Below are 26,824 nucleotides of genomic sequence, written 5' to 3'. Positions count from 1 at the left end.
ACCCACCTCGGCCTCCCAAAGTGCTGGGATTACAGGCATGAGCCACTGTGCCTGGCCCCTTTATTTGATAATTTACACATACATTTTTGTCCAAAACTCTTCTTTATTTCAAGATGATGTTTCTGTGGCTATGTGTGGTATGTGGTATAAATCTCAATCTATGGTCACACGAGGGGCATTTTCCTTGTTGTAAGTGTAGTCTAAACCAGTAGGAAGGAGGTTTAATTGCCAAAACCAGCGAGAACTCGGGCACTGTGGATACTACAGTGGGCAGCTGAACGAGGACCAAGGAGAATGTCTAAGAGGCCTCCAGCCCTGCGCTCAGTGAAGACAGGACAGGAACAACAGAGCATACGTACCTTGGAAGGGTGTGTTCTGATATACTCGTATGGAAAGTTCTGACAGGTTTTCTCCCTGGGAAGTGCAGCACATACCCCAACACACTGGCTCTGCCAGTGTGCCAATCCCAGATGGTGCTTGCTTTGTGTGCACCCACACCCAAACCCCTGCCCTCCCATATGCTCTTCTGTGTGCCCAGGTAGGCCCTGCCCTCAGGCAGCAGCTTCTGAACACTTTCCTCTTGGCGCAGACAAAAGAAAGTACTTCGTCTGTGGAATTCGAGGCTGAGCCTGAGTTCTAGCACAAGAAGACCATGGCAGCCCAGAGGTGAGAAACTGGACCAGAGGCAAATCATGAACAGAACGGGAGTCAGGAGAAGGGGTTTCTAAGACGGAGAAGTGGGGGCGGGTGTGGATCCAGTGGGATGTGGCTTCCCCAGGTTGCAACCCCAAGGAAGTCTCTGGAAGCAGCACCGGTTCTGATGGGGGAGCAGAAGAGCTGCCATCCTCAGTCAGGGTCCGAGTCAGGGTCCGAGGAGAGCTGCTGCTCCATAGTCTCGCACATGGCATCCTGCAGGGACGTAAGATGACCCCGGGGACTCATCCCCATTGGCTGGATGACTCTGTTCCTGTTGGGGAAAGGTGCAGTGGGGCTGGGGAAGGGGCCCAGTTGGCCAGGCAGGGGTCCTGCTCACCCGTGGCTGCTACCTTCCTCTCTACCAAGTAGGCTGCTCCCATTTACTGGGGAAGCCTGGTTGGACCTTCTGTTAACTGGGCCCAAACCCTAACTGCTGCCTCCTGGCTTTAAGCAGTTTCCTAATTCAAACATCTAAATTGGCCTTAAGCAGGCTCTTAATTTGGACACTGGGCCATCTCCAATAAATCTGGCGACATTAGTCTCTTTTTTTTTTTTTGAGACGAAGTCTCTCTGTCGCCAGGCTGGAGTGCGGTGGCACAATGTCAGCTCACTGCAATCTCTGCCTCCTGGGTTCAAGTGATTCCCCTGCCTCAACCTCCCGAGCAGCTGGGACTACAGGCACCCACCACCACGCCCAGCTAACTTTTTTTTTGTATTTTAGCAGAGACGGGGTTTCACCATGTTGGCCAGGATGGTCTCGATCTCCTGACCTTGTGATCTACCTGCCTCAGTCTCCCAAAGTGCTGGGATTATAGGCGTGAGCTACCACGCCCGGCCTTAGACAGTCTCTTAATTTCTCTGGGCCTCAGTTATCATCTGTAAAAGGGGCACAATACTGATCTCAATATACCCATCCCCTGGGGGATTTCCTCCAGGGCAAGTGATTTCAAACGTGAGCAATGCAACCTAATACCAGGATCCTAAGCTCTCCTCTGATCCTACCTCCTGGGGCTCACAAGACAGGATGTGGGTCAGCTCTCCCTTCTCCCAGCTGCAGGCCCCTCCTCCTCATGCCACACACCTGGAGAGCTTGTCAAACATGGTCACCAGCTTCATGGCCTCGTGCTCCTTCTGCTCCTCTGTCATGCCCTCCATAGGGTTAGGCGGCTTCTCCTCCACCCTCCCGGTCACAGGGTTTATGCTGTTTCCCAGTGGGTGGAATGTGGGGAATGCATTAGTGACTCTCCAGGACAGGAGGCAAGCCATCTATTTTCCCAGTGGGGTGAGGTGGGCAAGGCAACTGCAGGAAGAGGCCTCCCTCCAGAAGCGGCACAGGTAACCAGCTCCTGCCATCTGCCACTTTCTGGTATCCCAGATAGCACTTAGGAACAGGTGCTTGATTCTGGAAGCTCTTGCCCATTTGTCATCCTGTCCCACCCTACAGGGGTCCACATGGGTGTGGAAGCAGGGACTATGGGGCTGTGAGTGGAGACCCGAGGGTGTGTTGGGGGTACACACCTGGCTTTGGCTTCCTTGTACTCATCTGTGTCTGTGTCCTCATCCTCTGAGTACTGGCCCTCGGGCCGGCCTCCTGCCATGAGGCCCCTGGCAGCCAGAAGGCCAGCAGCATTCCCATAGCCTGTGTACTTGATGAATCGGGGCACTGAGGGGCAAGGCAGAGGTCAGTGTGCAAGCCTGGCTGAAGTGGGGTGGGCTGGGACCTGGGTCTCCATAACTCACCACTCTCAGAGCACAGGACAAACAAGAACTCGGCAGCCACCCTCTTCACATCTGTGTCCAGGTGTGTCATGAGGCGGACAAGCTTGTTCCGCAGCATCTCCCCAACCTCAGGCCGTGTCCTCACATCCCGCAGAGGGGGCAGCACCTGGGGAGGTGGCCATCCCTAAGCTTGGGCTTAGAGCAGCCAAGGGTCTGTGATCGGGGCCGAAACCACATCACCCAGGAGCACCAGCTCCTCAGCCTCATACCTGGGCCTTCAGGAACTTCCTGGCTGGGCGGTGCATCCGGGCACATTCAGTCAGCACGCTCAGCACGGGAGCTACACTCTCCTTCAGCCTGTGTGTCTGTAGAGGATTCTCTGTCACCGGGGCTGTGCCCCTGCCTAACTTGTGACTGGCACAGAGTTACACCTCCCCACCACCCCTTCCTACCAACATACACAACAGCTGGTCCTGGCGGCAGAGGTTTGGGAAGAGGCCCCTCTGCAGTTAGTCAGCGGAAGGCCAAGAGTGGGTGGTGGGTGTCTGTGTCACTTTTGAAAAGGACAGGGATAGAGCGTAACTCAGAGGTACTCGTAAGCTTTGTGACTTGGGAGAAATAACTGCTTTAAGTCTAATTACCTCAACTATAAACCAGAGCTGGGAAGAAAACACAAAGCAATTAAAGCTTTAGACTCGCACACACATTGCCCTCAGATGTTGGTGGCAAAAAGAAACGAGAACCGAATCCCCGCTCTGTGTACTTTGTGGACACAGCAGGGAGTTCTTGACCCTCCTAGCATAATGTGCCTGGACCCCAGCACCAGCAGTGGCAGCGACGGGCACAGACAACCCCCTAGCTGTGTGTCCAATGCCAGCTCCCTATCCTGACTGGCCTGCAGGCACCTTGTGTGTCCCTTGCTTAGGCAGGTAGATTCCCAGGAGGTCTACTAAATCTCGGTTTATTGTACTCCAGCCTGCTTTCTGCAAGCTCCTGGAAGATGGTTAGAGCCCCAGCTGTCCAGATGCCCTGTAGTGCAGTCACAGCAATCAGAGGGAAGCTTTGATCTGAGGTTCCTATGGGTCTCCTCAGGATGCTGAGGGACAACTATGCTTGTAATCAAGGGCTGCCTGTGTCTAAGACTTAAAAGTAGGGACTGGGGGGCTTCTCAGGACCACTCAGTAAAGATCCCCAAAGATTTAAGAAGTGAAACCTTCAAGTGTGTGGAAGGTGTCCACATGCTTCTCATGGAGGAAGGGTCTGGCTTCTTGCCAGGCTGGACCACAGAACAGCCGGAAGAGTCGCCCATATCACACCACCAAGACAATCTCCATGTACCAGTGTGGACAGTGTGGAAGCACTGACCACATCTGTGCAGGAGAACCAGTGCCAGAGCCACTGGGGGAGCCTGCACAGCCATCCCCAGCCTACCTTGTGCAAACGCTTCTCTAGGAAGATGAGGAGGGCACGAATCACATCCATATTCACTCCCATGAACTCCGTGGAGTCTCCATGTGGCTCCAGGGTGAGGAGAACATCCAGACACTTGAGGGGCAAGTTCCCCAGGAGGTTCACTGCGTGGCTGGGGACAGATGGAGGTAGGGGTTTCAATAGGGCTAATCCCTGAGCACAGGTGCAATCTTTGTGACTCCGCTGAACCACACATTACATGAGCTGGCATCTGAGTCCCAAAGGGGCAGCGCTAGGGACCAAAGCCAAGGGCAGGGACTGATCTGAGAGGCACTGCCACTCAGCTGTACAGTGGGGTCCCCTGGGGAAGTGGGGGCACTGAGACACACTGCCTCCCCGACCCTGTCTGAGCCAAAGCGCCAGACCATCTCTGGAAACCCAGACCAGCCTAGGGGCAGGTAGACCAAAAACGGGGACAAGGAACCAATGTGCCCTAGTAAATACCATACTGTTGCCACTACCCAAGGCCCAGTTGGCACATTCCTGCCCCCAAATTCATGGCTATGTCCAGTCTCACTCACCCAGACAACGTCAGACCCTCTAGGGTGGGGCCTGGGCTCTCAGGTGGTTCTGGTTCACAGCCGGGGTTGAGGACGACCATCTAGACATGTGGGCACACTTCCCTCCCAGAAAAAGCCCCATTCTCACCCGTGGAACTCCTCTGTGCGGTCTCCAGCAGTAGCGATCATCACACAGTGCCGGAGAAGGGTCCCCAGGTGTCGGTAAAGGGCAGCGTCTTCCTGACCAAAGAAAGAACGGTTCCTGTGAGGAGCCCCACTCATCCTACTGCTGCCTGCTGAGGCTCCACTGTCTGTTGCACTCCAGGACTGTGTGGCAATGACTGTGCACCTCCTGTACTGCATACCTGGTCCCCTGGGGTCTTCCTAGGTGACTCTGGGTAGTGCTGGGGGCAAAAGATGACCACTGCTGTCTTCCTAAAAACTCCATGAGTATTCTTCTAAGAGCACTTCCCTGATTAGGAATGTTAACACATACCTTTGGGATGAAGTCACACTCTGTCTCAGCCCCACTCACAGCCTCATGGTGGAGGATCTCTTACAGTCTCCCCAGACACCACACAGCCCTCCTGCCAGGCAGCAAGAGCCAGAAGGGGCCTCTACTTCCCTCAGAAGCCTTTCCTGAGGTCCCAGCCCAGAACTGGCATCTCCTTGGCCTTGTCCCAACAGGCTGGGAGGTCCTGTCCTCTCCATGTCTGACACCCAGAAACCTGAAGGTACCCAGTGGGAAGCAGGTCCAGGAAATGTTGGAGCTGAGTTGAGACCCATCCATGGGTTAAGGTCAGTGCTCACCTCGACCACCTCCCCCTTGATGGAGTCGAGGGTGATGTTGAAGAGCACTTTGAGGATCTCCATGGCCCGCTCAGTCTCTTGGGAAGGAAGGAGCTTGGGTGGGTTCCCTTCAGGAGTCACCCCCAGCGTCAGCTCCAGTGTGTCAGTTAGCAGACGCACTCCTTTCAGCTCCTGAAACAGCTGCTGGCGCACATCGGTGCGGAGTGCCGTTAGCAGGAAGAGGAGCCGCAAGTCAAAGAACTGGACATCGTGGGGGAAGCTCCTCTCACGGTACAGCCCCACACGCTCTGTGAGCTTCACCACTAGGCGGGCCTCTGCTGCCAGCATCTGTGCCACAGGGCTGCTGAGCACGAGGTTGCACAGGCACTTGAGGGACTCCAGTACAACATCCATGTCTGGGGACGCTGGGACGGACCCCTCAGAGACAGAGATGTCAGCATAGCAGGCTAGTGCCTGCAGGCTCTGGCGGCTGGTGAACGGGTCCAGGCAGTTGCGGTCCCGGGACAGGATTCGGACACTCTGCAGCCAGATGACACGGTGGGAGGGTGGCAAGCCCTGTTCCAGGACGGAGACCAGCAGCTCCGCCAGTCTCTGTGGGCAGGGAGAAGAGCGGCTCCACCAGGCCCTTCTTCCTGGGGCCACCCGTCCCTGCCCCTTTACCCCTTGGGCCAGCACCCACCTTCCGGTCCTCCTGTTGGGCATCATCAAACGTGAAGCTCTGGGAGTGCTGCAGAGAGAACTAGTGAATTCAAATCCACAGAGGGGTAGGATCCGCGTCCGCTGATGCGGGCGGCCTATTGGCCTCTAACTCAGGCAGCAGCCACTGCTCAGAACGGATGGCAGGGTCTGCACTCGCCCCCATCCCTACACGCCTGCCACCCAACGGGTGCACCCCCACTCTCCCCGCAACACTGCATCCCAGACCTGCCCCCCGCACCCCGCCGCGTCCCCTACGCTTGCTGACACAGCCTCTGCCTCACCCACACCCTCCCTGCCACCCGCGCACGACCCTGCCGCACCCCCTCCGTGCCCGGCCCCGGCCTCAGGCGGCCGCTTACCTCCTGGTTGTATGACCGCAGAGCTTCCATAATCACATCCTCCTTCCCCGTCTCCACGGCTTCTGCAACCGCCCGGGGCTCCATGGCGCGCCGGGGAAGGCGGGACGGGCCCTTCCTCAGCCGTTCCGGGCCCTTCCTCAGCCGTTCCGGGCCCTTCCTCAGCCGTTCCGGGCCCTTCCTCAGCCGTTCCGGGCCCTTCCTCAGCCGTTCCGGGCCCTTCCTCAGCCGTTCCGGGCCCTTCCTCAGCCGTTCCGGGCCCTTCCTCAGCCGTTCCGGGCCCTTCCTCAGCCGTTCCGGGCCCTTCCTCAGCCGTTCCGGGCCGCAGTTCGCCGGCCCCGCCCTGGCCCAGAAAGCCCCGCGCCAGCGCGCGGGGGAGGCCGGGACGGGGCGCGGCGTCTGGTGGCGCTTTAACGGGGCGCGGCGTCTGGTGGCGCTTTAAGGGGGCGCGGCCTGAGGCAGAACTGGCGGCTCGGAGGTTTTAAGACCCGAGTCGAGGGGCTGAGTCGCTCTGAACCGAACTGACCCCTCTCCTTGTGACCCGCGCTTCTTGGGCCAGAAGTTCCAACAGGAAACGATCTCAGCCCCCACCGTGCCCTGCCACACACACAGTGACGCCCCTCGAGCTCCACAGAACCGATGGGATGTAGAGGGGAAAGCCGAAGTGGAAAGGAATTTTCAGTCCTGGGCCACTGGGTTCGTTAGGCGTTTGCTGGGGAACGCAGGCGAACGGGATTCCCAGGTCCCTGCCTTTGTGGAGCTTATGTTCCAGAGGGGAAGGGAGGCAAGGAAAAACAAAAGGACACGAGGCGGTCACAGGGCTGTGCTTCAAAAGAAGCAAAAGGCGACTGCTGGGCTGCAACGGGCTGTTTTTGCTGACACCGGACGGTGGGAAGTGAGCCGGGAAAAGACTGGAGGAGCCACTCCAGGCAGAAGGAGCAGCACTTGCAAAGGTGGAAGGGCCGTGAGGGGCCGAGAGAAAGGGGAGCAACCCAGTCTGGCCTGGACTCAGTTCCCTCTTGAAAAACAAAGATCCTGCGTGTCCGTTTCAGCGGCCGTCATGAGGATTCAGTGACGCACAGGAAGCGCGATCCACTCGCTCTTCTAACAAGTGCCCGGGAGCAAAGGCGTCTACGGCCCCCAGTCCCCGCGCCGCCTCCCAGTCTCTCTCCCGGCTTCACTTTCCTGTAGTGCTTTCTGTACGGCTGTATGCGACGCGGCAGGCACGAGCGAGGCGCCGATCTCCACTTGACAGAGGAGGCACCCCTGCCCCCACCACACCCAGTGCTCCTCGCGGGCTTCTGCCCGAGGGGTCTGCTCCTTCCTCATGACCCGCCTGTGAATCCTTCCTAACCGTTAGGACCTAACCCACAGAAGCGTCTTTCCACCACCATCGTCTAGGCACTGAGCAAGCAAACGGCCCCGCCCCGCCCCACGTTCACAGGAACAACAAACGTCACATCCGCGGTGCTGCTGTAATCCCAGCACCTTGGGAGCCCGGCAGGCGGGGGCTGCAGTGAGCTGAGATCGCGCCACTGTCTGGGCGACAGTGCTGAAAATAAGTCACAGATATGCCCATCGCTTCCGCGCCCGGCAGTTCCCCAACCCTCGGCCCTAAGCCGGAAGTCAGCGAGCCCGAAGCGGAAGGGGCTGGGCCATCTAGGGGCGTGGTCGGTGCGGAGGCGGGGCCATCGCTGGCTGGGGGCGGGGCCGGAAGCCCTTTCCCCGCGACTGCGCCACGTCTGAGGCGGCTGTGGCCGCGTCGGTGTCCGCGTCGAGGAGCCGGGGCAGGGCACGATGGCGGACTGGGCTCGGGGTGAGCGCGGGAGAGCGGAGCCGTTGGGGGCAGGGCCGGGCGGAAACCGACGCCGCTGCCTGTAGAGCCGCGTGCGCCTGCCTCTGGCCCAGCTGGGGTGACCTCGGCCGAGAGGACCCTGTCAGGGGGGCGGATTCGGATCCTTCCGGGTCCGAGCAGGGCCGGGTTTCGGCCGGCACTGCCGTTAGGACCGAAGGCGCGCGTGGCGGCCCAGCAGCTCCAGCGAGGGGTCGCGCAGCAGCGGGGTCCCCCCACTCCCCGCCGCCCCCTGTGAGATCGTTCTGCATGGGTTCGGGGTGAGCGGGAGTCGGCATTCGACAGGTCCCGAGGCCAGGCCCTAGGAGTAGAGGCTGTGCTCCGCTGGTGTCCAAGCAGGACTCTTACTAACTTGGGCCTCGGTGGCCCCATTTCCCCTCCTGGAGCCCGTGTTCTTGTCTGCAAAGTGGGATATTGATGCCTGTCTCTGCGAGGTGTTATGATGATTAAAGGAATTTATAAATATGAAGTGGCTGGAAGGACGCTGGCATCCCTTCCTGACATTGAAGCTAGGGAGGAGGTGGTTCTCACGCACCTGATGTGACAGAACTTCCTTATCCCCTGGCCCAGCCTGTCACAGGCCAGGCCTCTGCGAGCACTCTGCCCTGGGTGTTGCAGGAAGCCCCATGTGGGATGCAGACCAAGGATCCCGCTCCTGGTCGACCTCAGCTCCCGTCTCGGGGAATTGGGAACTTTGCTCAGCCATTTTCTGTGCGGTAAAGGGCCTTCCCAATGTTCTGTCCTGGTTCCTTGCCACCTCTTCAGGACCTAGCTCAAAGGTCGTTTCTGCAGGAGCCTTTCTGCTGCCTTGCTGGGTACTTTTCCCAAGTCTTTCCTATGCTCTTAGCAGAGTTTACTCTTTTTCTATAAGAATGGGCTCCACATACACAGATGGTGACCTTCCTGGATGCAAGTGTCACATCATACTAGCACCCCAGGGCTGGGTCCAGTTTTTGCTACACAGTCTCAGAAGGTGCTGGTTGGACCGAACCCATTGTGGGTGCTTGCCCATCCCCACCTTGATGTGTACACAGGACATGTGTTCACATGACAGGCCCTTACACACATCGTCCTTTATGCAGCCTGTCTCATGTGCAAGATTCACCTGCTGGAACCTTGGTTAGGGCCCCCTAGATTTCTGACTCACCCAGATGTGGTTGGAGTGAGAGGGGTCAGGGGCCGTGCTCACCGATGGATGCAACCCTTCAGCCCCTCTCTTTTCTCAGCTCAGAGCCCGGGCGCTGTGGAAGAGATTCTAGACCGGGAGAACAAGCGAATGGCTGACAGCCTGGCCTCCAAAGTCACCAGGCTCAAATCGGTCAGTGGTGGTCTGTCCTCTTACCTCCACCTGGTGCCTTTGGGGAATGGGGATCAGAGGGAAGGCAGAGGGTCCAGAGGAGTTTCAGGCAGTTTTCCATCCTCATCCAATTCGTGGGCTGTGCTCGCCTGCATGAGGCCCCAGCTGACACCTGGACCTTTCTGTCTGCTGCTGCCCCACTGTCTGGCAGAGTTGTTGGCCGGGTTTGTCTGGTCTGGGGAGGGTGAGTGCTGTATTATGTGTCTGCTCTGGCCCACCCCTGCCCTCTCTGTCTGCTGAACAGCTCGCCCTGGACATCGATAGGGATGCAGAGGATCAGAACCGGTACCTGGATGGCATGGTAAGGGCCCACGGTGTGCGTGAATCAGTGCCCTGCCCTAGCACTACCTGCTGCAGAGCCTGCAGTGTCTCCTTCAGCACTGGTGTGGGTGGGTGGTCAAATCACCACTTCTGTGTGATCTTGCTGGGATTCCTCCCTTAGGACTCGGATTTCACAAGCGTGACCAGCCTGCTTACAGGGAGCGTGAAGCGCTTTTCCACAATGGCAAGGTCCGGACGAGACAACCGGAAGCTTCTATGTGGCATGGCCGTGGGTCTAATTGTGGCCTTCTTCATCCTCTCCTACTTCTTGTCCAGGGCAAGGACGTGAGCCAGTGGGAGCTGGTGTCTGTGGGTGCCAAGGGCAGCCAGGGTCTTCCCTGCCTGGTGTTTTGGGCTCCAGAGGACTTACCTACAAAATACTCCTTTGCAATTATAATTGCGGGTCAGGAATCTTCTTCCTGTGTGGCAGGAGGCTGCGGCTGCCTGTGACCTGATGACCTCATGTTGGCTGGTCCCATGTGTGAAAGGGACTCTCTCGGGGAAACCAAGGCCCAGCCCCTCCCCCCTCCCCCAGGTGCTAGAGAGCCAGGCAGAGCTGGGGCCACAGCATGTCTGGAGAAGCCAGGTCTGAGCAGAGCAGCTGTTGAATCCCAGACGTGGCCACCTGTGGCTTGCAGCCCTTCTCCCCGCGCTTGGGACTCTGACATCTTAAGGCTGCACGGTCGTGTCCTTGTCTGGGTGAGGCCATGTCTGTGATCCAAGGTTCCTGGAACTGACACAGGAAGGGGCTGTGAACCCTAAGTGGGTGTCATCTCCTCCGACTGAGGCTTCTCACTCTGGAGATGGCAGTTACTCCTGGCCATGGTTGCTGAGCATGGGCAGACCAGTGGAGGCCACCCTACTGTGTTATCTGCGCCTTCGATGAAGTGAGACCCTTGGGGAGAACTGGGGTTGTGGATGAAGGAGTGGACTGCAGCCTTGGCCTATAGCCACTGGGCTGGGATCTTCTGGGTCATGTGACTGTGTATCCAGGAGCAGAAACTTGTATTCTCAGGATTCAGGATCTACCCAGCACCAAAGATGTATTTTCAGGAGAAAAGACCTAGAAATGGGCCTGTGTGGCATTTCAGAGTCAGGCAAAGCAGGCAGGGCCAGGGAGCTTCTGTGGGTCTACACAAGAAGGTTCCTGTGAGGGCATCAGTTGTTGCATTCTAGCTTGCTGGTAACTTTGGCGCCTCCGCCAAGCCCTGCCAGACTCCCCTGGCTGTGATGGCGTTCTGTGCCATCCTCCTTGTCCCCAGCCTCTGCAGGATGCCCTCCCTACCCACCTCTCCCTGGGCCTTCCCTGTCCACTGGGCTGGGTTCATGTTCAAAGCACTGGACTGGCAGGGCAACGACTTCTTCCCACCTCAAGATGAGGTCCTCGCCCCCTTGTCTTGACATAAAAACACCTTTAAAGCATGAGCCATGTGCTGCTTTGCCCTTCTCTGTCCTGTTCCAGTCTTCTGCCTCCCAGTCACTCCCTGGGGACTATGGGATCACTGTCCCCCCACCTGTGTGGCCACACCATGTGTCCTGTCAATCCAGAACTGCCTCTGAGCTCCAGGCTGACCACAGATCAGCCACGGCCTGGTGCCTGCAGCCCCACTTTGCTCACCCTTCCCCTCCCCTCCTCCTTCCTTCCACACAGCAAGCCTACCTTTCTCCATCCACGCTCACCATAGCCCCCTTCCTTGTGACCTGGACCCTCCATTGTACCTGGCTGACACTGTCAGCCTCCTGGAGGAGTGGGGTCCACCTTCTTCTTGCCCTATGCAGTGCAAGCTCACTTCTCACCCAGCAAGGTCGACTCATCTGCCTCCATGTCTCTGGGGCTTTGCTGTTGCCCTGAAACCTAGCTGGGCTGGTCTTGCTCCCAGCTTGCTTCCCCTTCCTCGGATGTCCCTTTGCAGGCCCCTGTCGTTCCTCCGGCACCAGTGTCCTTGGCTGCCATGGCAAGCTCATCAGGGGCTTGTACCCTGGTCACCAAGCATGGTAGCAGCTGCCTGCATTGTATCTCCATCTGGTCACTGCAGGTGCCAACCCTTCATCCCCCATATTTTCCTGGGCCGTGGAGGGCTGACCTCCATTTCTGGGGAATGTGGCTGAGCTGTGGTAACCAGCTACACCCCAGGTGCTCTTTCCATGGTGGTGCCTGCTCATCTTGCTGATGCAAACTAGGAAATTAGGCTGCATCTCGGAGTGGCTTTCGCTGGAGAGGTGCTTTGCTGTCTCTGAGACTCAGTCACTGTGTTCCCTCCCCGCCTCTCTTATCTCCATGGCTGTTTGCAGCTCTCCCAGGTACTTTGGGGTCTGAGCTGGAATTCCTTTGTGGTTTGCTCTTCTGCTTCTCACTCTTGTATTAAGGATTCCACAAAGGGAGAGTGGCATCCCTGCTGCTGCTGTGCCAGACCAGAGTTTCCTGAGGGGCCCTGACCCTAACCCTCCAGCTCAGCCCTGTACACCTGACCCTGTAAATGAGTGGGGTTTGCTGACTGTAATCCCTGACACCAGTAAAACCAAAAGGACTCTTGGGGGCTCAGTGTGAGAGCCAGGGTTACCTACTCTGCCAAGTGAGGACAAACTGCTAGGCTGTATCCCATAATTTCAGGATGAGAAACGTTAACAATAAAAATTTGTAGTAAACATAACCTCATGAAGAACTAATCATATGGTCTCTGTCGTCCTCATTTCCTTGGGATTTGAGGGAATTTTGTCTGGAGCTCACCCTGGTCCACAGGCTGGCCATGGGCACCGGTGCTGTAAACCCTGCCCCTTCCCTCATTCACCCCGTGGCTGGCCATGGGCACCGGTGCTGTAAACCCTGCCCCTCCCTCATTCACCCCGTGGCTGGCCATGGGCACCGGTGCTGTAAACCCTGCCCCTCCCTCATTCACCCCGTGGCTGGCCATGGGCACCGGTGCTGTAAACCCTGCCCCTTCCCTCATTCACCCCGTGGCTGGCCATGGGCACCGGTGCTGTAAACCCTGCCCTTCCCTCATTCACCCCGTGGCTGGCCATGGGCACCGGTGCTGTAAACCCTGCCCCTTCCCTCTTTCACCCCGTGGCTGGCCATGGGCACCGGTGCTGTAAACCCTGCCCCTTCCCTCATTCACCCCGTGGCTGGCCATGGGCACCGGTGCTGTAAACCCTGCCCCTTCCCTCATTCACCCCGTGGCTGGCCATGGGCACCGGTGCTGTAAACCCTGCCCCTCCCTCATTCACCCCGTGGCTGGCCATGGGCACCGGTGCTGTAAACCCTGCCCCTCCCTCATTCACCCCGTGGCTGGCCATGGGCACCGGTGCTGTAAACCCTGCCCCTTCCCTCATTCACCCCGTGGCTGGCCATGGGCACCGGTGCTGTAAACCCTGCCCTTCCCTCATTCACCCCGTGGCTGGCCATGGGCACCGGTGCTGTAAACCCTGCCCCTTCCCTCTTTCACCCCGTGGCTGGCCATGGGCACCGGTGCTGTAAACCCTGCCCCTTCCTTCATTCACCCCGTGGCTGGCCATGGGCACCGGTGCTGTAAACCCTGCCCCTTCCCTCATTCACCCTGTGGCTGGCCATGGGCACCGGTGCTGTAAACCCTGCCCCTTCCCTCATTCACCCCGTGGCTGGCCATGGGCACTGGTGCTGTAAACCCTGCCCCTTCCTTCATTCACCCCGTGGCTGGCCATGGGCACCGGTGCTGTAAACCCTGCCCCTTCCCTCATTCACCCTGTGGCTGGCCATGGGCACCGGTGCTGTAAACCCTGCCCCTTCCCTCATTCACCCCGTGGCTGGCCATGGGCACCGGTGCTGTAAACCCTGCCCCTTCCCTCATTCACCCCGTGGCTGGCCATGGGCACCGGTGCTGTAAACCCTGCCCCTTCCCTCATTCACCCCGTGGCTGGCCATGGGCACCGGTGCTGTAAACCCTGCCCCTTCCCTCATTCACCCCATCAGGGTTGACTTTGGGCAGAGCAGCCACAGACTCACCTGAAAGGGGCCTGCCTCTCGACACCTGTGGGTATTTCTCGTCAGGTGGGACGAGAGACTGAGGAAAGAAAGAAGACACAGAGACAAAGTATAGAGAAAGAACAGTGGGCCCAGGGGACCGGCACACTAAGCGTGCGAGGACCCGCACTGGCGCCGGTCTCCGGGTTCCCTCAGTATTTATTGATGATTATTTTCACTATCTTGGCAAGGGGAGTGCGGCAGGAGAACAGGGAGAACCGTGATGGTGGGGAGAAGGTCAGAAGGAAAACATGTGAGTAAAGGAATCTGCGTCATAAATAAGTTCAAGGGAAGGTACTGTGCCCGGATGTGCACGTAGGCTAGATTTAGGTTTCTCTTTACCCAAACATTTTAGTATAGCAAAGAGTAACAGAGCAGTATCACCGCTAGCATATTTCGCCTGTAGCCACAGGGTGGTTTTCTCCTATCTTAGAATAGAACGAATAATCGAATAATCGGCTTTACACCAAGACATTCCGTTCCCAGGGACATGCGGGAAACAGAGGCCTTCCTCTTTTACGAATCCTCCTCAGCACAGACCCTTTACGGTTGTCGGGCTGGGGGACGGTCAGGTCTTTCCCTTCCCACGAGGCCGTATCTCAGGCTGTCTCAGTGGGGGGAAACCTTGGACAATACCCAGGCTTCCTCGGACAGAGGTCCCTGCAGCTTTCCGCAGTGCACTGTGTCCCTGGTTAATAGAGAATGGAGAATGGTGATGACTTTTACCAAGCATACTGTCTGCAAACATATTGTTAACAAGGCACACCCCGCGTAGCCCTAAATCCCTTAAACCTTGATTTAATACAGCACATGTTTCCGTGAGCACAGGATTAGGGCTAACGTTACAGGTTAACAGCATCTCAAAGCAGAACAATTTTTCTTTGTACAGATCAAGATGGAGTTTCTTTTGTCTTCCTTTTCTAGGTAGGCACAGTAACAGTCTGATCTCTCTTCCTTTGCCCCACACTCACCCACTTCCTGCTGTGTTACCCTTCCCTGCCCAAGTTCCTGAAACGCAGATGGGGATCCTGATAGCATCACCACTTAGGGAATAAGTGAGTTGGCCGGGCGCGGTGGCTCATGCCTGTAATCTCAACACTTTGGGAAGTCAAGGTGAGTGAATCATGAGGTCAGGAGTTCGAGACCATCCTGACCAACATGGTGAAACCCCGTCTCTACTAAAAATACAAAAATTAGCCGGGTGTGGTGGCACGTGCCTATAATCCCAGCTACTCAGGAGGCCGAGGCAGGAGAATTGCTTGAACCTGGCAGACGGAGGTTGCAGTGAGCTGAGATTGTGCCATTGCACTCCAGCCTGGGCGACAGAGCGAGACTCCGTCTCAGAAAAAAAAAGAAAAAAAAGAGAGTAAACATGAAGTGCTTCGAATACACAGCCTGGCACGATCACAGCGAAGTGAAGGTCAGCAGCTGTACTGTGCTTTATACAGGTGTAGGTGATGGTCCTACCAGTGTGTCTGTTGAGGTCACCCGTCCTAAAGTGACCTCCCTGAAAGCCTGAGTTGAAATCCAGACTCCACTTCTCGAGGCCTGGCCTTGGACTCTTGGGCAGCCTCTGGAAATCCTCCTCTTCAGGCCCAGCGGATACCCCACCTTCCCTGTCCATGTCTTCCTTGTATTCCCTGTATTACCCATTGATGTGTAACAGGTCACCCTAAAACTTCACTTAAAATAGCAATGATTTATCATGTCTCATTGAATTTGAGATGGGGCACGCTTCAGGGTTGGCTGTCTTTGCTCTACAGTGTCGAGGCCTCACTGGGAGATGTGGTCCTGGGGCTGCCTTCACTTGAAGGCTCACTCACAGGTCCAGAGGTCAGTGCTGGTGAGTGGAGGGCCTGGCCGGGCTGACTGCCTGTGGCCGGGCCGTCGACTGCCTGTGGCCGGGCCGACTGCCTGGGATGGTGCATTCAGTCTCGCCATGGTTGAGCTTCCTCACAACATGATGGCTGGTGCTGGAGCAAACATGGACACGTGGCAGAAGGGTGGGGGTGGGGTGGGCTCTGGTGTCCAGGCGGAAGCTGTTTCCTTGGTATGTTGTGTGCGTGGCCTCGGGAGCCTGGTGGCATCACTTCTGCCATACCTCATTACTCAGGACACCCACAGGCTGTAGTCCAGATTCAAGGGAAGGGACCCAGCATTGCTCAGAGGTGATGAGCACAGGTGTGGCCGTCTTTGGGTTCAAGGCAGAAAGCATCAGGAGGGACAGTGTGGAGCAGGGTGTCTGAGGTACTCAGGCCCTACCATCTCTCCCCACACAGACCCTGGGCCCTCCCATCTCACCAAGCTGACCCTGGGCCCTAGAAGGCAGGATGGGACCCCTTGTGGGCAAGTGCTGACAGCCTACGGGGGCTCCTTTCTGGAAAAGCTTGATCCTTCCACCAAGACAAACCCTTATTAATGCAATCTGATTTATTAATAATTTGGGCACAGCAGAAAACAAGATTAAAAAATGGTAAAATAGCATAGAAAAAAAGTAACTGATTACCATTGCCCAAACAAGCGTGCTCTGCCCTGCAGGGCCAGGCTGGCCCAGCCCAGCTGGTGAAGACAGCCTCGAGCTCTGTGGCCTGGCGGATCTTGTGTAGATGCCGGGTGTGATGGGGCACAGCAGGGCTGGCGTTATTCCACATCAACCAGCAGGGGAGTCATGTAATCAGAGTGTTTGATGCCGAAGGTGACAGCTGGGGCGCAGGGCTTGGTCAGGGTCACCTGGGAGAGGAGGGGCTATGATAGGAGCCAGCACCCCTGCCCCCACCTGCGGGTCTCTGCCCTGGCTGGGGCTGGGCTGCTGTCCTTCCTGAACCTGGGGCCAAGGTGGCCAGAAGCTATGCTCCCAGGTTTGAACACAGAGCACTCAGCAGTAGTAGCTGTCACAGTGTCTAGGGAAAAGGGCAGGGTCTCTGCTTCCATGTCCCTGAAGGGTTACCTGTGGGGCTAGTGCTGGAAATGTACAGGGTCCTCAGGGTGCAGGTGCCTCCCCTCCCCACCCCACCCCTCCACCCCTTCTTGGCTGTGTCCTTCCATAGCCTGACCCTGTTTCCCCTCGTCTGTGTCCCAACCCCCCTCCCTGCTCTTTCCTACACATCCCTCTGGGCCAGGACCCCACCCCACCCTGACCCCTCTGAGCTGTGCTCTTCCTGGACCTTCTCAGGGCTGTGGGCGCCTGGTCCTGGCTTGAGGGTCTTGTCCCCTGGGGGCTCCACACGGGCAGCCATGGTGTACTGCGGAGCCTTGAACTTGGTCACCCGCACATCAGTTTGGCGGTAGGCTGCGGGACCTGGGGTCTGAGAGGTAAAGGAGGCTCAGACCAACTCGGCCTACCCAGGGCGTGTGGCCCTAGAGGACAGGGAGCAAACTCAGGCTCTGAGTCAACAGGGTCAGCCACAAGTTGGTGCCCGTGCATCAAGGTCCCCTTCTGTCTTCTGTCACACTGTGGAGATCACACCCCACTGCTTGTGGGGTACCTCATGTGGGGGTCACTTCCTCCATTTCAGCCTCACGCTAGCAATGGCATCCCCAGTGTGTGCCAGTCCTGGGAACATCGCTGAGCGTGTGTGAGAGAGGCTGTTGCTGCCCTGTTGGACCTGAGGGCCTGGGGCTGGCAAAATCAACATGGACGAGGGCTGTTGGGTGCCATGATGCTGCTTCCCCATCTCAGGCCCCTCAAGCTCTCAGGCATGTGCCACCCAGGGGCTTTGCACTGGCTGTTTCTGAAACCAGGACCCTCCTCCCCCAAATAGCTCATGGTTTATTTTTTCCTCCTCCTCTTCTTTCCATGCTACCCTATCTAAGATTGCCTCTCTCTCTCCAGACAGTGCTTCCTAAACCCCATCTCTTGTCCTCAGCACAGTCCATGCTGGGGCCAGGGCCTCTCCCTTCTGGCCTGTTGCCTGCCCCTCCTCACCACTGCAGTGTAACCCCAGCACGTGGCAGGTGCCCAGAGGGTGAAGGGCTGAGGGGGCTGAGGGGCATTGGCAAGGCAGGGCCGAACTGGTGGGTCCTGGGTTCCGGGGGAGGGTTCAGATGGTTGGGGGTGATTCTCTGTTCTCAGTTGGGGTGACCCTTGCCTTGTGTAGGTCGTCGCTGAAGCCGCCCAGCTTGCTGCGGCCCTTGATGGAAAAGGAGGGCTGGGAGGCCTTGCCGACGGTATTGGGCCCCATTACCATGGGCAGCATGTACGCAGCGGGGCCTGCAGGGTGGACGTGGAGCCTCAGGCCGGAACAGGGCCCACTGCTCCTTCCCTGGGGCTCTCCCCCAACTCTGGAGATCAGCCGTCGGGCTGCCCCATGTCACACACCCCACCCAGGATCCCCAGGTCCATTTGACTGAGGACGGTTGGGGCTGCTGCGGACCTGGGGTGCTGTCCACTCGGAATGCCTTTGTCCGGGCAGAGATGGAGTGGCTGGGCGCTGAGTCGAACACGTACTTGATGGATTTCTCTGGAAAGTAGTCACCTGGACAAGGAGCCAAGGGGGCTGCTGGGACAAGCAGGTGGGTATGCAGCCCAGTTTGGGGGCTCAAGGAGGACTCCCCAACATTCTAGGCGTGGGGCCTCTGGGCTCCAACACAGGTGGTGACCAAGTCTGGTCAGGGGGTGTCCAGGATGGAAATGCTGACTTCAGGGCTGGTGAGACAAAGGCTATTTTTGAGCAGGGAGAGTGGGGTCTGACGTCGGCCTGGCAGAGAAAGGTCCAGGTCGGAGCTGGACTCTTGGGCCAGAGTCTTCTCTGCCCAGGCACGATGGTGACCCCTCAAGAGAGAAAGATGGGACGGGAGGGGCCAGGATGGCTGAGCTCTCCCACACCCTTGCTGACATGAGGTTAGGGGCACCCAGCAGGGAGGGGCAGGGAGCCTGAGACAGGGTCACTAACCTGGACCAGGAGTCAGCATGGTCTTGGTTTGGTAGCGCCCCAGGATGGAGTAGGCAGGGCCAAGGTCCTTGCCAGTCCTCAGTATCTTGGGGTTTACATTGTAACGGGGCCCTGGGGAGCAGTTCTCTGCCAGGAGCATGGGGGCCCCACGGAAGCTGTAGGCCGGTGCACGCAGCTTGGTGGGCGTGTGCTTCATGAAGCCTGCGGACGCAATGGGCCCTGAGCAGCCCGGAGCCTGACCTGCCCTTCTCCCCGCTGGGAGTCAGGGATGGAGCCCCAGGCCCTTCCCGGGCCCCCCACCTGTCCGCCTGGCTCCTGACCCTCTCCCACAGTCTCTCAGGCTCTTACCTGTTGTTGGTGGAATCAGGTACTTGGGTCCAGGGCTGCTGTAGAGGGCCATGATGGGTCCCCGGGGGCGATGGGGCCTCCAGGTACCCATCCATACCTCCTCCGTCATGGCCAGCTCTGTCCGTAAGTGAGAGGGTTACCAGGTGCTGGGAGGCCCGGCCCTGTCCCATGCTGGCCCCTGATGTCCCCGACCCTGCTCTTGCGGACACTGAAGGGTAAGACCTGCGGAACCTGCTGCAGCATCCTCAGTGGGGATCTCCAGCTGGGAGCCAGGAGTCAGGGACAGTAGGAGCTTTCTGCCTGGGACTGTGAGCTCCTCACCAGCTTAACTGTAACCCAGAGTTGCTGTCCATGCTGGCCCTTAACTCACCACTGTTCTCGGCTCTAAGGCAGCCCTGGGCCGGTTTCTCCTACTTGGAGTGGTGATCAAAGATGGGGAACTTCTTGATTGAGGCTGAGCTGAGGGGCAGGGAGGGGGCCGCCTGGGAGGGAACTATAACTTCTTCAGTGCAGGGACAGCACTCAGAGCAGCCTAGAGACCCATCCTCATCAGAGACTGTCCTTTCCCCCCTGGCCTTGGTGCCAGGGAGTTCCCGCAAAAGGAGCATGGAGAGAAAGGCCTTCCTCTCTCCTCATGGGCTTACAGAATTGGGGAGAGGTCCCCCACTCTAAACTCTAGAATGTGGCTCTGTGGGATGACAGGTTCTAGATTCTGTCTATGTGACCAAGACAATGGCTTCTGCCTTTGATCCCCTCACCAGATCTCACCACCAGGTCCCCTCACCAGGTCCCCCCAACAGGACACCCCTATAAGTCCCCCTCACCATGTTCCCCTCACCATGTTCCCCTCACGAGGTCCTTCTCACCAGGTCCCCTCACCAAGGCTCCCCACCCATGTTCCCCTCACCATGCTCCCCTCACCATGTCCCCCCCTATGTCCCCTCACCAGGTCCCCTCACCAAGGCTCCCCACCCATGTTCCCCTCACCAGGTTCCCCTCACCAGGTCCTCCTCACCAGGTCCCCTCACCACGGCTCCCCACCCATGTTCCCCTTACCATGCTCCCCTCACCATGTCCCCTCACCAGGTCCTCCTCACCAGGTCCGCTCACCAAGGCCCCCCTATGTCCCCTCACCAGGTCCCCTCACCAAGGCCCCCCCCATGTCCCCTCACCAGGTCCTCCTCACCAGGTTTCCCTAAGTTCCCTCACCAGACCACCCCTCACCAGGCCCCCTCACCATGTTTCTTTCACCAGGTCCCCTCAACCAGGCACCCACCCATGAAGTCCCCCTCACTGGGTCCCCTCACCAGGTCCCCTGTAACCAAGTCCTCCAGGGCCCCCTCCCTAGGGCTCCCTCAGCCAAATGGAAATCCAGGCAGATACCATGTAGGCAGGTGGACAGAGCACAGAGCCGACAGCACCGCGTGGCCCCCTTGCCAGGCTCAGACAGGACAGAGGTGTGGAGAGGAGGGCCGGGGCAGTGAAGTGTCAGGGCTCAGCACCCAGGGTGGCCAAGGATGGGGCGGTTCCACCCAGCTGTGCCCCCAGAAGAGACCATAGATTGGGCAGCTGAAATGCTGGAAGGTTCTGGCTGTGGGAGAGTCTGGGATCCAGGGTCAGGATCAGGGTCTGTGCTGGTTGTGGTGGGTGTGAGTCAGTGTGGGCGCTGGGGCTGCCCTGGCTGACCTCAGAGGCTGCTCACCTGCGGCTCCCAACCCCCTTGGACATGGGTGTGCCTTTTTCTTGGCCTTGTCAGGGGTCCTCTTGGGGCTCGACACCAGCTTTCAGATGCTGAGCACCCCCGCCCTGACCTAGCCCATGGGCGACATGGGGTCTGTGTCCACCCAGTCCTGGACACTTCCTCTTTCTGGGGCTCCCGCCTCATACTGCTGCCTCTGCTGCCCGTCTCCCTCCGGATGCCCCCTCCAGACGCCCCCTCCGGACGACCACGAGTGTTGTCTGGCTCTGTGCTCTGTCCACCTGCCTACATGGCGTCTGCCTGGATTTCCATTTTGGGTCTTGCCTGTGGTGTGCCTGCTCCTGTGTGGACCCTGTGTGTACCTCTGTGGGGACTTTCGCACGTGTGCTCCTTGAGTGGGATCCTCTGTATGTGGGTCTGTGTGTGTGGCTGTGGCCCCGAGTGTGTTTCTGATGTCCCCATTTGTGTGTCCCTCTGTGGGGACTTTCGCACGTGTGCTCCTTGAGTGGGATCCTCTGTATGTGGGTCTGTGTGTGTGGCTGTGGCCCCGAGTGTGTTCCTGATGTCCCCATTTGTGTGTCCCTCTGTGGGGGACTTTCACACGTGTGCTCCTTGAGTGGGATCCTCTGTATGTGGGTCTGTGTGTGTGGCTGTGGCCCCGAGTGTGTTCCTGATGTCCCCATTTGTGTGTCCCTCTGTGGGGACTTTCGCACGTGTGCTCCTTGAGTGGGATCCTCTGTATGTGGGTCTGTGTGTGTGGCTGTGGCCCCGAGTGTGTTCCTGATGTCCCCATTTGTGTGTCCCTCTGTGGGGACTTTCGCACGTGTGCTCCTTGAGTGGGATCCTCTGTATGTGGGTCTGTGTGTGTGGCTGTGGCCCCGAGTGTGTTCCTGATGTCCCCATTTGTGTGTCCCTCTGTGGGGACTTTCGCACGTGTGCTCCTTGAGTGGGATCCTCTGTATGTGGGTCTGTGTGTGTGGCTGTGGCCCCGAGTGTGTTCCTGATGTCCCCATTTGTGTGTCCCTCTGTGGGGGACTTTCACACGTGTGCTCCTTGAGTGGGATCCTCTGTATGTGGGTCTGTGTGTGTGGCTGTGGCCCCGAGTGTGTTCCTGATGTCCCCATTTGTGTGTCCCTCTGTGGGGACTTTCGCACGTGTGCTCCTTGAGTGGGATCCTCTGTATGTGGGTCTGTGTGTGTGGCTGTGGCCCCGAGTGTGTTCCTGATGTCCCCATTTGTGTGTCCCTCTGTGGGGGACTTTCACACGTGTGCTCCTTGAGTGGGATCCTCTGTATGTGGGTCTGTGTGTGTGGCTGTGGCCCCGAGTGTGTTCCTGATGTCCCCATTTGTGTGTCCCTCTGTGGGGACTTTCGCACGTGTGCTCCTTGAGTGGGATCCTCTGTATGTGGGTCTGTGTGTGTGGCTGTGGCCCCGAGTGTGTTCCTGATGTCCCCATTTGTGTGTCCCTCTGTGGGGACTTTCGCACGTGTGCTCCTTGAGTGGGATCCTCTGTATGTGGGTCTGTGTGTGTGGCTGTGGCCCCGAGTGTGTTCCTGATGTCCCCATTTGTGTGTCCCTCTGTGGGGACTTTCGCACGTGTGCTCCTTGAGTGGGATCCTCTGTATGTGGGTCTGTGTGTGTGGCTGTGGCCCCGAGTGTGTTCCTGATGTCCCCATTTGTGTGTCCCTCTGTGGGGACTTTCGCACGTGTGCTCCTTGAGTGGGATCCTCTGTATGTGGGTCTGTGTGTGTGGCTGTGGCCCCGAGTGTGTTCCTGATGTCCCCATTTGTGTGCCCCTCTGTGGGGGCAGAGACAGGAGCCTGAGCTGCAGAAGAGGCTTTATTGATTAAACGGTTTGAGGATACATTTCCATGTGGGAGGTGGTAGTGGGCGTTGTGTCCACGGCTGCTTGTGTGGCAGGTCCTATGGCTGAGCCATGTCTGAGGTCCACTTAGGCACCGTCCTGACTGCCCAGCACTTGCACCTGGAAGGCAGACACATGTGGACTAAGAGGGCTGTGCTCAATAAGTGGAGAGCCACAGCTCCATCAGGCAAGCAAGGCCCTCAGTGGGGGGGGTCTGGCATATTGCTGCCTATCTCCTCCCAGCAGCTGGGAGGTGTGTGTGCACATGTGATGGTGTGCACACATGTATGTGTGTGCATATCCCAGTGTGAGCATGTGGGTGTGAATGTGTTTATACATGTGTGCACGCAGTGTGCATTTCATGTCTGCACCTGTGTTTGGATCTCTGTGTATGTTCACATGTGTGCATGGAGGAGTATCCCACAGACTGGGGAGGAGGTCTATGGAGTCTGGGGGCTGCTCGGTGGACAGGAGGTCTGGGGTGTCCACCTGAGCTGGCTGATGCGGGTGCAATGTCTGTGGGTGGTGGATGTCTGTGGGTGGGGTAGGCTGAGGGGGTGCTGTGTTGGGTGGTCTTGGTAAGGCTGCAGATCTTTAGAAAATGGGGTGCCCGCCGCCCTCATACCAGCAGCTTGACCAGCTCCGCCTTGTGCATTGGCTGCAGGCCATCTATGCAGGACTTGAGTTCAGTCATTGCTGCCTTGGCATCTTCGTTGACATTGTACTTGCCCAAGGTCCCCTCATAGAGCTCCTCTGGGGTCCCCACCAGTAGTGTTTGCAGGAAGTCCATGAAAAACTCATCGTTGTCGTCCCCTGTGGCCATCCCTGCATCATGAGCGAGATGATGCCAGGACAGGACAGGGTGACTCTGGTGCAACCACAGCCCTGGACCTGCCCCAGGGCTCCAACCTCCATGGTCTCCAGACCTTCCCCTTCAATGCCCACCTCTCCTCCCCAGGGCTTCCTCCACAACACCTCCAACTCCACCTTGCCTGAAGACCCCTCCACATCCCCCTTAATCTTAGCTGCTCCAATTTCCACTCAGCATTCCCTGGGATCACCAGGGAAGGAAAGTTAAGCTCCTGGTGTGGGGGAAATTTCCCCTGATGAGAGGCTATTATGACCAGAGGCTTGAAGGGTCAGGTCAGGCTGGACTGGGCTGGGGTAGGAGACACTGGGCTGGTGTTGGGTCAGCTGGGCTTTGTCTTTGGTTGGGGTGGAGTAGGGTGGGCACGGGTTCTGCAGGGTCCTTGCCCACTTCTGTGACAGAAGCAGGTGGAGTGTTCACTGCAGGGGCCCGATGCCAGGATTTTACCTTCTCAGGTACCCCCCACTCCCCCCCCGCCCCTGAATGTTCTGGAAACCCCAGTGGCACAGACTCACGGCAGATGCAGAGCAGGGTGAGGGCCACCAGCAGGAGGGCATGGCTCCCCTTCATGCCGGCAGTCTCAGGAGCTGCCTCCAGCCAGAATCCCGGGCTTTTATGCCTCACCGGACAGCACCTCTCCCAGAGGGCGGACCGGACCTGCCCATTAGGACCCGGCCGCCAGCTTAGATGAGGTTTGTTCACATCCCTGGCCCCCAGTGGGTGCTAAGCAGCAACAGGCATGGAGTGGCTGTGTGACAGGTGAGTGGCAAGCGGCTTTAGGGTGTGTAAGAGAGAGAACAGGTGTGTTAGGAGGGAACACTGGTGAGAGGCCATGCCAACTGATCGGTGAAGAAGGCAGTGGGTCCTGGCCACCAAGGGCCTCTAGTCATGCCTGCCCTTGAGGCCGAGAGTGGTGGGATCTGGGGTTGGTCCCATGCCTTTCTTTTAAGGTGGGAATCCCTCCTCTTATCAGTGTGCTGTGTGATCTGGGTCTGCATCTGGGGGTCTCCAATCAGGCAGGGGCCCCTTACTACTCAGATGGGGTGGCCGAGAAGGGGAAGGGGGTGCAGGCTGCACTAGTGGACACAGCTGTAGGACTACCTGGGGGCTGTGGATCTATGGGGTGGGGAGGAGCCCAGTGACAGTGCCTAGAAGAGAGAAGGTGGCCTGAGAGGGTCTGAGGAACATAGAGCTGGCCATGTTGGGGCCAGGTCTCAGCAGGAAGTGAGGAATGGGACAGGCTTGAGGTACATCTTCCATCAGTAGCCAGGATAGCAAGGAGAGGTTGAAGGCCCTGGGGGAGATGGTCCCAGGACATATTACAATGGACACAGGAGGTTGGGACACCTGGAGCCACCAAACAAAACCATGCCAAGAGAGACCATGAGTAGGGGTGTCCCAGTCCAGCCCTCTGACTGAGCTGCATTGTTCAAATCCAAAGGGCCCTGCTGCCACCTGGTGGCTGATGGCATCCACATGCCCCTGGGCCACACGCGTTTAGGGTCTCTGTGAAGACCAAGATCCTTGTTACATTGAACGACTCCTAAATGAGCAGAGATTTCCACCTATTCGAAACAATCACATAAAATCCCATCCTGGAAAAAGCCTGGGGGATGGCACTAAGGCTAGGGATAGGGTGGGATGAAGATTATGGTTACAGTAAGGGGTTTAGGGTTAGGGATCAACGTTGGTTAGGAGTCAGGGATACAGTAGGGTCACCGGTAAGGGTTAGGGTTAGGGGTTAGGGTTAGGGTTAGGTTTTGGGGTGGCGTATTTTGGTCTTATACGCTGTGTTCCACTGGCAATGAAAAGAGTTCTTGTTTTTCCTCCAGCAATTTGTCATTTTTAAAAGAGTTTAGCAATTCTAACAGATATAGACCAGCTGTGCTATCTCATTGTGGTTTTCAATTGTAACCACATTGTGGTTTCAATGTGTTTACTTGCCATCTGTAGATCTTCTTTGGTGAGGTGTCTGTTCAGATGTGTGTGCATTTTTAGTTGGGCTGTTTAACTTATTGTTTAGTTTTAATAATTTTTTATATATTTTGAAGACAAGTTCTTTCTCAGATGTGTATTTTGCAAATATTTTCTTCAATATGTGGCTTGTCTTTTTGTTCTCTTAACAAGGTGTCTTCCAGAGTATAAACTTTAAATATTAAGAAATCCACACTGTCATTTCTTTTGTGTATATCTACCTTTTGTGTCATTTGTTAAAATTCATTACCAAACCCAAAGGCAGATAGCTTTTCTTCTAGTGTTTCTTCTAGAAATTGTATAGTTTTGCATTTTTAGTGTAAGGATGATTTTGAGTGATTATTTGTGTAAGTTGTAAAGTTTTCATCTATATCCATATCATTTCTTATGGTTTCCAATTAATCGTTCCCTCACTATTTTTGGGAAAGACACAGGTTAGTGGGCTTTGTTAGAGTAGATAGCTAGCTAGACATGAACAGGAGGGGGAGCTCCTAGAAAAGGGAAAGTCTGTGAAGGCTCACCTGGAGGGACCACCAAAAATTCACATATTAGTAGCATCTCCAGTGCTGGAGTGGATGGGCACTTGTCAATTGTGGGTAGGAGGGAGAAGAGGTACCTATGCAGAAAGAAACACCCTAGAACTCCTCTGAAGATGCCCCAATCATTCACTCTGCAATAAAAATGTCAGAATATTGCTAGCTACATGCTGATAAGAAGGCCAAAGGGGAGATTCTTAAGAAAAACCTGGCACCATAAGTACAGATTAGGGCAGAGAAGGACATTCAAAAGAGGCAGGCGCAGTAGGTACAAACGTGATCGCTGTCAGCGTGCCTGGGATGGTGGGAAGGAGGCTGGTGCTAAAGTGGATTCGTATTGATCACCACACATGTACCTCAACCAACAGTGAGGAGGTCCCACAAGCCTAAGTGGGGCAAGTTGGGGAGCTAAGGCAGTAGCAAGAAAACCAGACAAAGAAAACAGGTGGAGACTTGAGACAGAGGCAGGAATGTGAAGAAATCCAAAATAAAATTCCCTGCACAGGACTCTTAGGCTGTTTTAATGCACGCTCAGCCCACTCCTCCCTATTTTTCTACAATAAGCTCTTTACACTGTATTTCTTTTCAATGAAGTTATCTGCCATCTTTGTACTGCCTCTTAGTGAAAATGTTTCTTCCAAGTTAAACAAGAACTGGGACATCAGCTCTCCCCAGTAATAGCTCCGTTTCAGTTTGAATTTACAGAACTGATGGGGCTTAATAACTGGCGCTCTGACTTTAGCGGTGCAGGAGGCCGTCACACCGGGACCAAGAGGGCCCTGCCTAGTCCCCATCTGCCCGCAGGTGGCGTGCTGCCACGACACTGACAGCAATAGGGTCCGGCAGTGTCCCCAGCTGCCAGCAGGG

General features: G+C 57.0%; 4 protein-coding genes across 6 annotated transcripts; 1 reads left to right on the top strand and 3 right to left on the bottom strand.

Annotated features, from left to right (window-relative positions):
• Positions 1–83: 83 nt before the first annotated feature.
• On the bottom strand, positions 84–7,910 carry RIC8A (RIC8 guanine nucleotide exchange factor A). 2 transcript variants are annotated; one of them, XM_003806018.7, is made up of 10 exons: positions 6,254–7,910; positions 5,875–5,922; positions 5,196–5,786; positions 4,534–4,625; positions 3,847–3,997; positions 2,685–2,780; positions 2,437–2,581; positions 2,215–2,359; positions 1,778–1,897; positions 84–967 (listed from the first exon to the last, which is right to left on the bottom strand). In XM_003806018.7, the coding sequence occupies exons 1-10, from the start codon at positions 6,335–6,337 to the stop codon at positions 847–849; spliced, it is 1,593 nt and encodes a 530-aa protein (XP_003806066.1). In that variant the 5' UTR covers positions 6,338–7,910; the 3' UTR covers positions 84–846. The 2 variants fall into 2 exon arrangements, with proteins under 2 accessions (XP_003806066.1, XP_008976058.1); XM_008977810.6 differs by having other exon boundaries at positions 5,875–5,934; positions 6,254–7,858.
• Positions 6,626–12,450, top strand: BET1L (Bet1 golgi vesicular membrane trafficking protein like). 2 transcript variants are annotated; one of them, XM_003806024.7, is made up of 4 exons: positions 6,626–8,066; positions 9,329–9,420; positions 9,704–9,760; positions 9,902–12,450. In XM_003806024.7, the coding sequence occupies exons 1-4, from the start codon at positions 8,048–8,050 to the stop codon at positions 10,067–10,069; spliced, it is 336 nt and encodes a 111-aa protein (XP_003806072.1). In that variant the 5' UTR covers positions 6,626–8,047; the 3' UTR covers positions 10,070–12,450. The 2 variants fall into 2 exon arrangements, with proteins under 2 accessions (XP_003806072.1, XP_024786667.1); XM_024930899.4 differs by having other exon boundaries at positions 7,822–8,066; positions 9,312–9,420.
• Positions 12,451–16,192: 3,742 nt separating this feature from the next.
• CIMAP1A (ciliary microtubule associated protein 1A) lies at positions 16,193–19,704 on the bottom strand. Its single transcript, XM_003806022.3, has 7 exons — positions 19,388–19,704; positions 19,018–19,134; positions 18,670–18,870; positions 18,151–18,252; positions 17,866–17,987; positions 16,942–17,082; positions 16,193–16,507 (listed from the first exon to the last, which is right to left on the bottom strand). Exons 2-7 carry the CDS (start codon positions 19,124–19,126, stop codon positions 16,418–16,420), a joined length of 765 nt encoding a protein of 254 aa, XP_003806070.1. The 5' UTR covers positions 19,127–19,134; positions 19,388–19,704; the 3' UTR covers positions 16,193–16,417.
• Positions 19,705–22,541: 2,837 nt separating this feature from the next.
• SCGB1C1 (secretoglobin family 1C member 1) lies at positions 22,542–24,017 on the bottom strand. The gene is made up of 3 exons (XM_003806023.5): positions 23,963–24,017; positions 23,205–23,404; positions 22,542–22,699 (listed from the first exon to the last, which is right to left on the bottom strand). The coding sequence occupies exons 1-3, from the start codon at positions 24,015–24,017 to the stop codon at positions 22,667–22,669; spliced, it is 288 nt and encodes a 95-aa protein (XP_003806071.1). The 3' UTR covers positions 22,542–22,666.
• Positions 24,018–26,824: the final 2,807 nt, after the last annotated feature.

This window comes from Pan paniscus, chromosome 9, assembly GCF_029289425.2.
Source record: "Pan paniscus chromosome 9, NHGRI_mPanPan1-v2.0_pri, whole genome shotgun sequence".
NCBI classification, from domain to species: Eukaryota; Metazoa; Chordata; class Mammalia; order Primates; family Hominidae; genus Pan; species Pan paniscus.
This window is presented reverse-complemented; position numbering and strand designations above follow the sequence as displayed.

Coding starts and splice junctions, on each gene's coding strand:
- RIC8A (XM_008977810.6), bottom strand. CDS start 6,337: ATGGAGCCCCGGGCGGTTGCAGAAGCCGTGGAGACGGGGAAGGAGGAT. Junction 4,626..5,195: donor TCAAGGGGGAGGTGGTCGAG/GTGAGCACTGAC, acceptor TTCTTTGGTCAG/GAAGACGCTGCCCTTTACCG. Junction 2,781..3,846: donor TAGAGAAGCGTTTGCACAAG/GTAGGCTGGGGA, acceptor AATCCTCTACAG/ACACACAGGCTGAAGGAGAG.
- BET1L (XM_024930899.4), top strand. CDS start 7,822: ATGCCCATCGCTTCCGCGCCCGGCAGTTCCCCAACCCTCGGCCCTAAG. Junction 9,421..9,703: donor AAGTCACCAGGCTCAAATCG/GTCAGTGGTGGT, acceptor TCTGCTGAACAG/CTCGCCCTGGACATCGATAG. Junction 9,761..9,901: donor ACCGGTACCTGGATGGCATG/GTAAGGGCCCAC, acceptor TTCCTCCCTTAG/GACTCGGATTTCACAAGCGT.
- CIMAP1A (XM_003806022.3), bottom strand. CDS start 19,126: ATGACGGAGGAGGTATGGATGGGTACCTGGAGGCCCCATCGCCCCCGG. Junction 17,988..18,150: donor CCGAGTGGACAGCACCCCAG/GTCCGCAGCAGC, acceptor TCCACCCTGCAG/GCCCCGCTGCGTACATGCTG. Junction 17,083..17,865: donor TCAGCGACGACCTACACAAG/GCAAGGGTCACC, acceptor TTTACCTCTCAG/ACCCCAGGTCCCGCAGCCTA.
- SCGB1C1 (XM_003806023.5), bottom strand. CDS start 24,017: ATGAAGGGGAGCCATGCCCTCCTGCTGGTGGCCCTCACCCTGCTCTGC. Junction 23,405..23,962: donor CACCCTGCTCTGCATCTGCC/GTGAGTCTGTGC, acceptor CTCATGATGCAG/GGATGGCCACAGGGGACGAC. Junction 22,700..23,204: donor CGGAGCTGGTCAAGCTGCTG/GTATGAGGGCGG, acceptor TCTGCCTTCCAG/GTGCAAGTGCTGGGCAGTCA.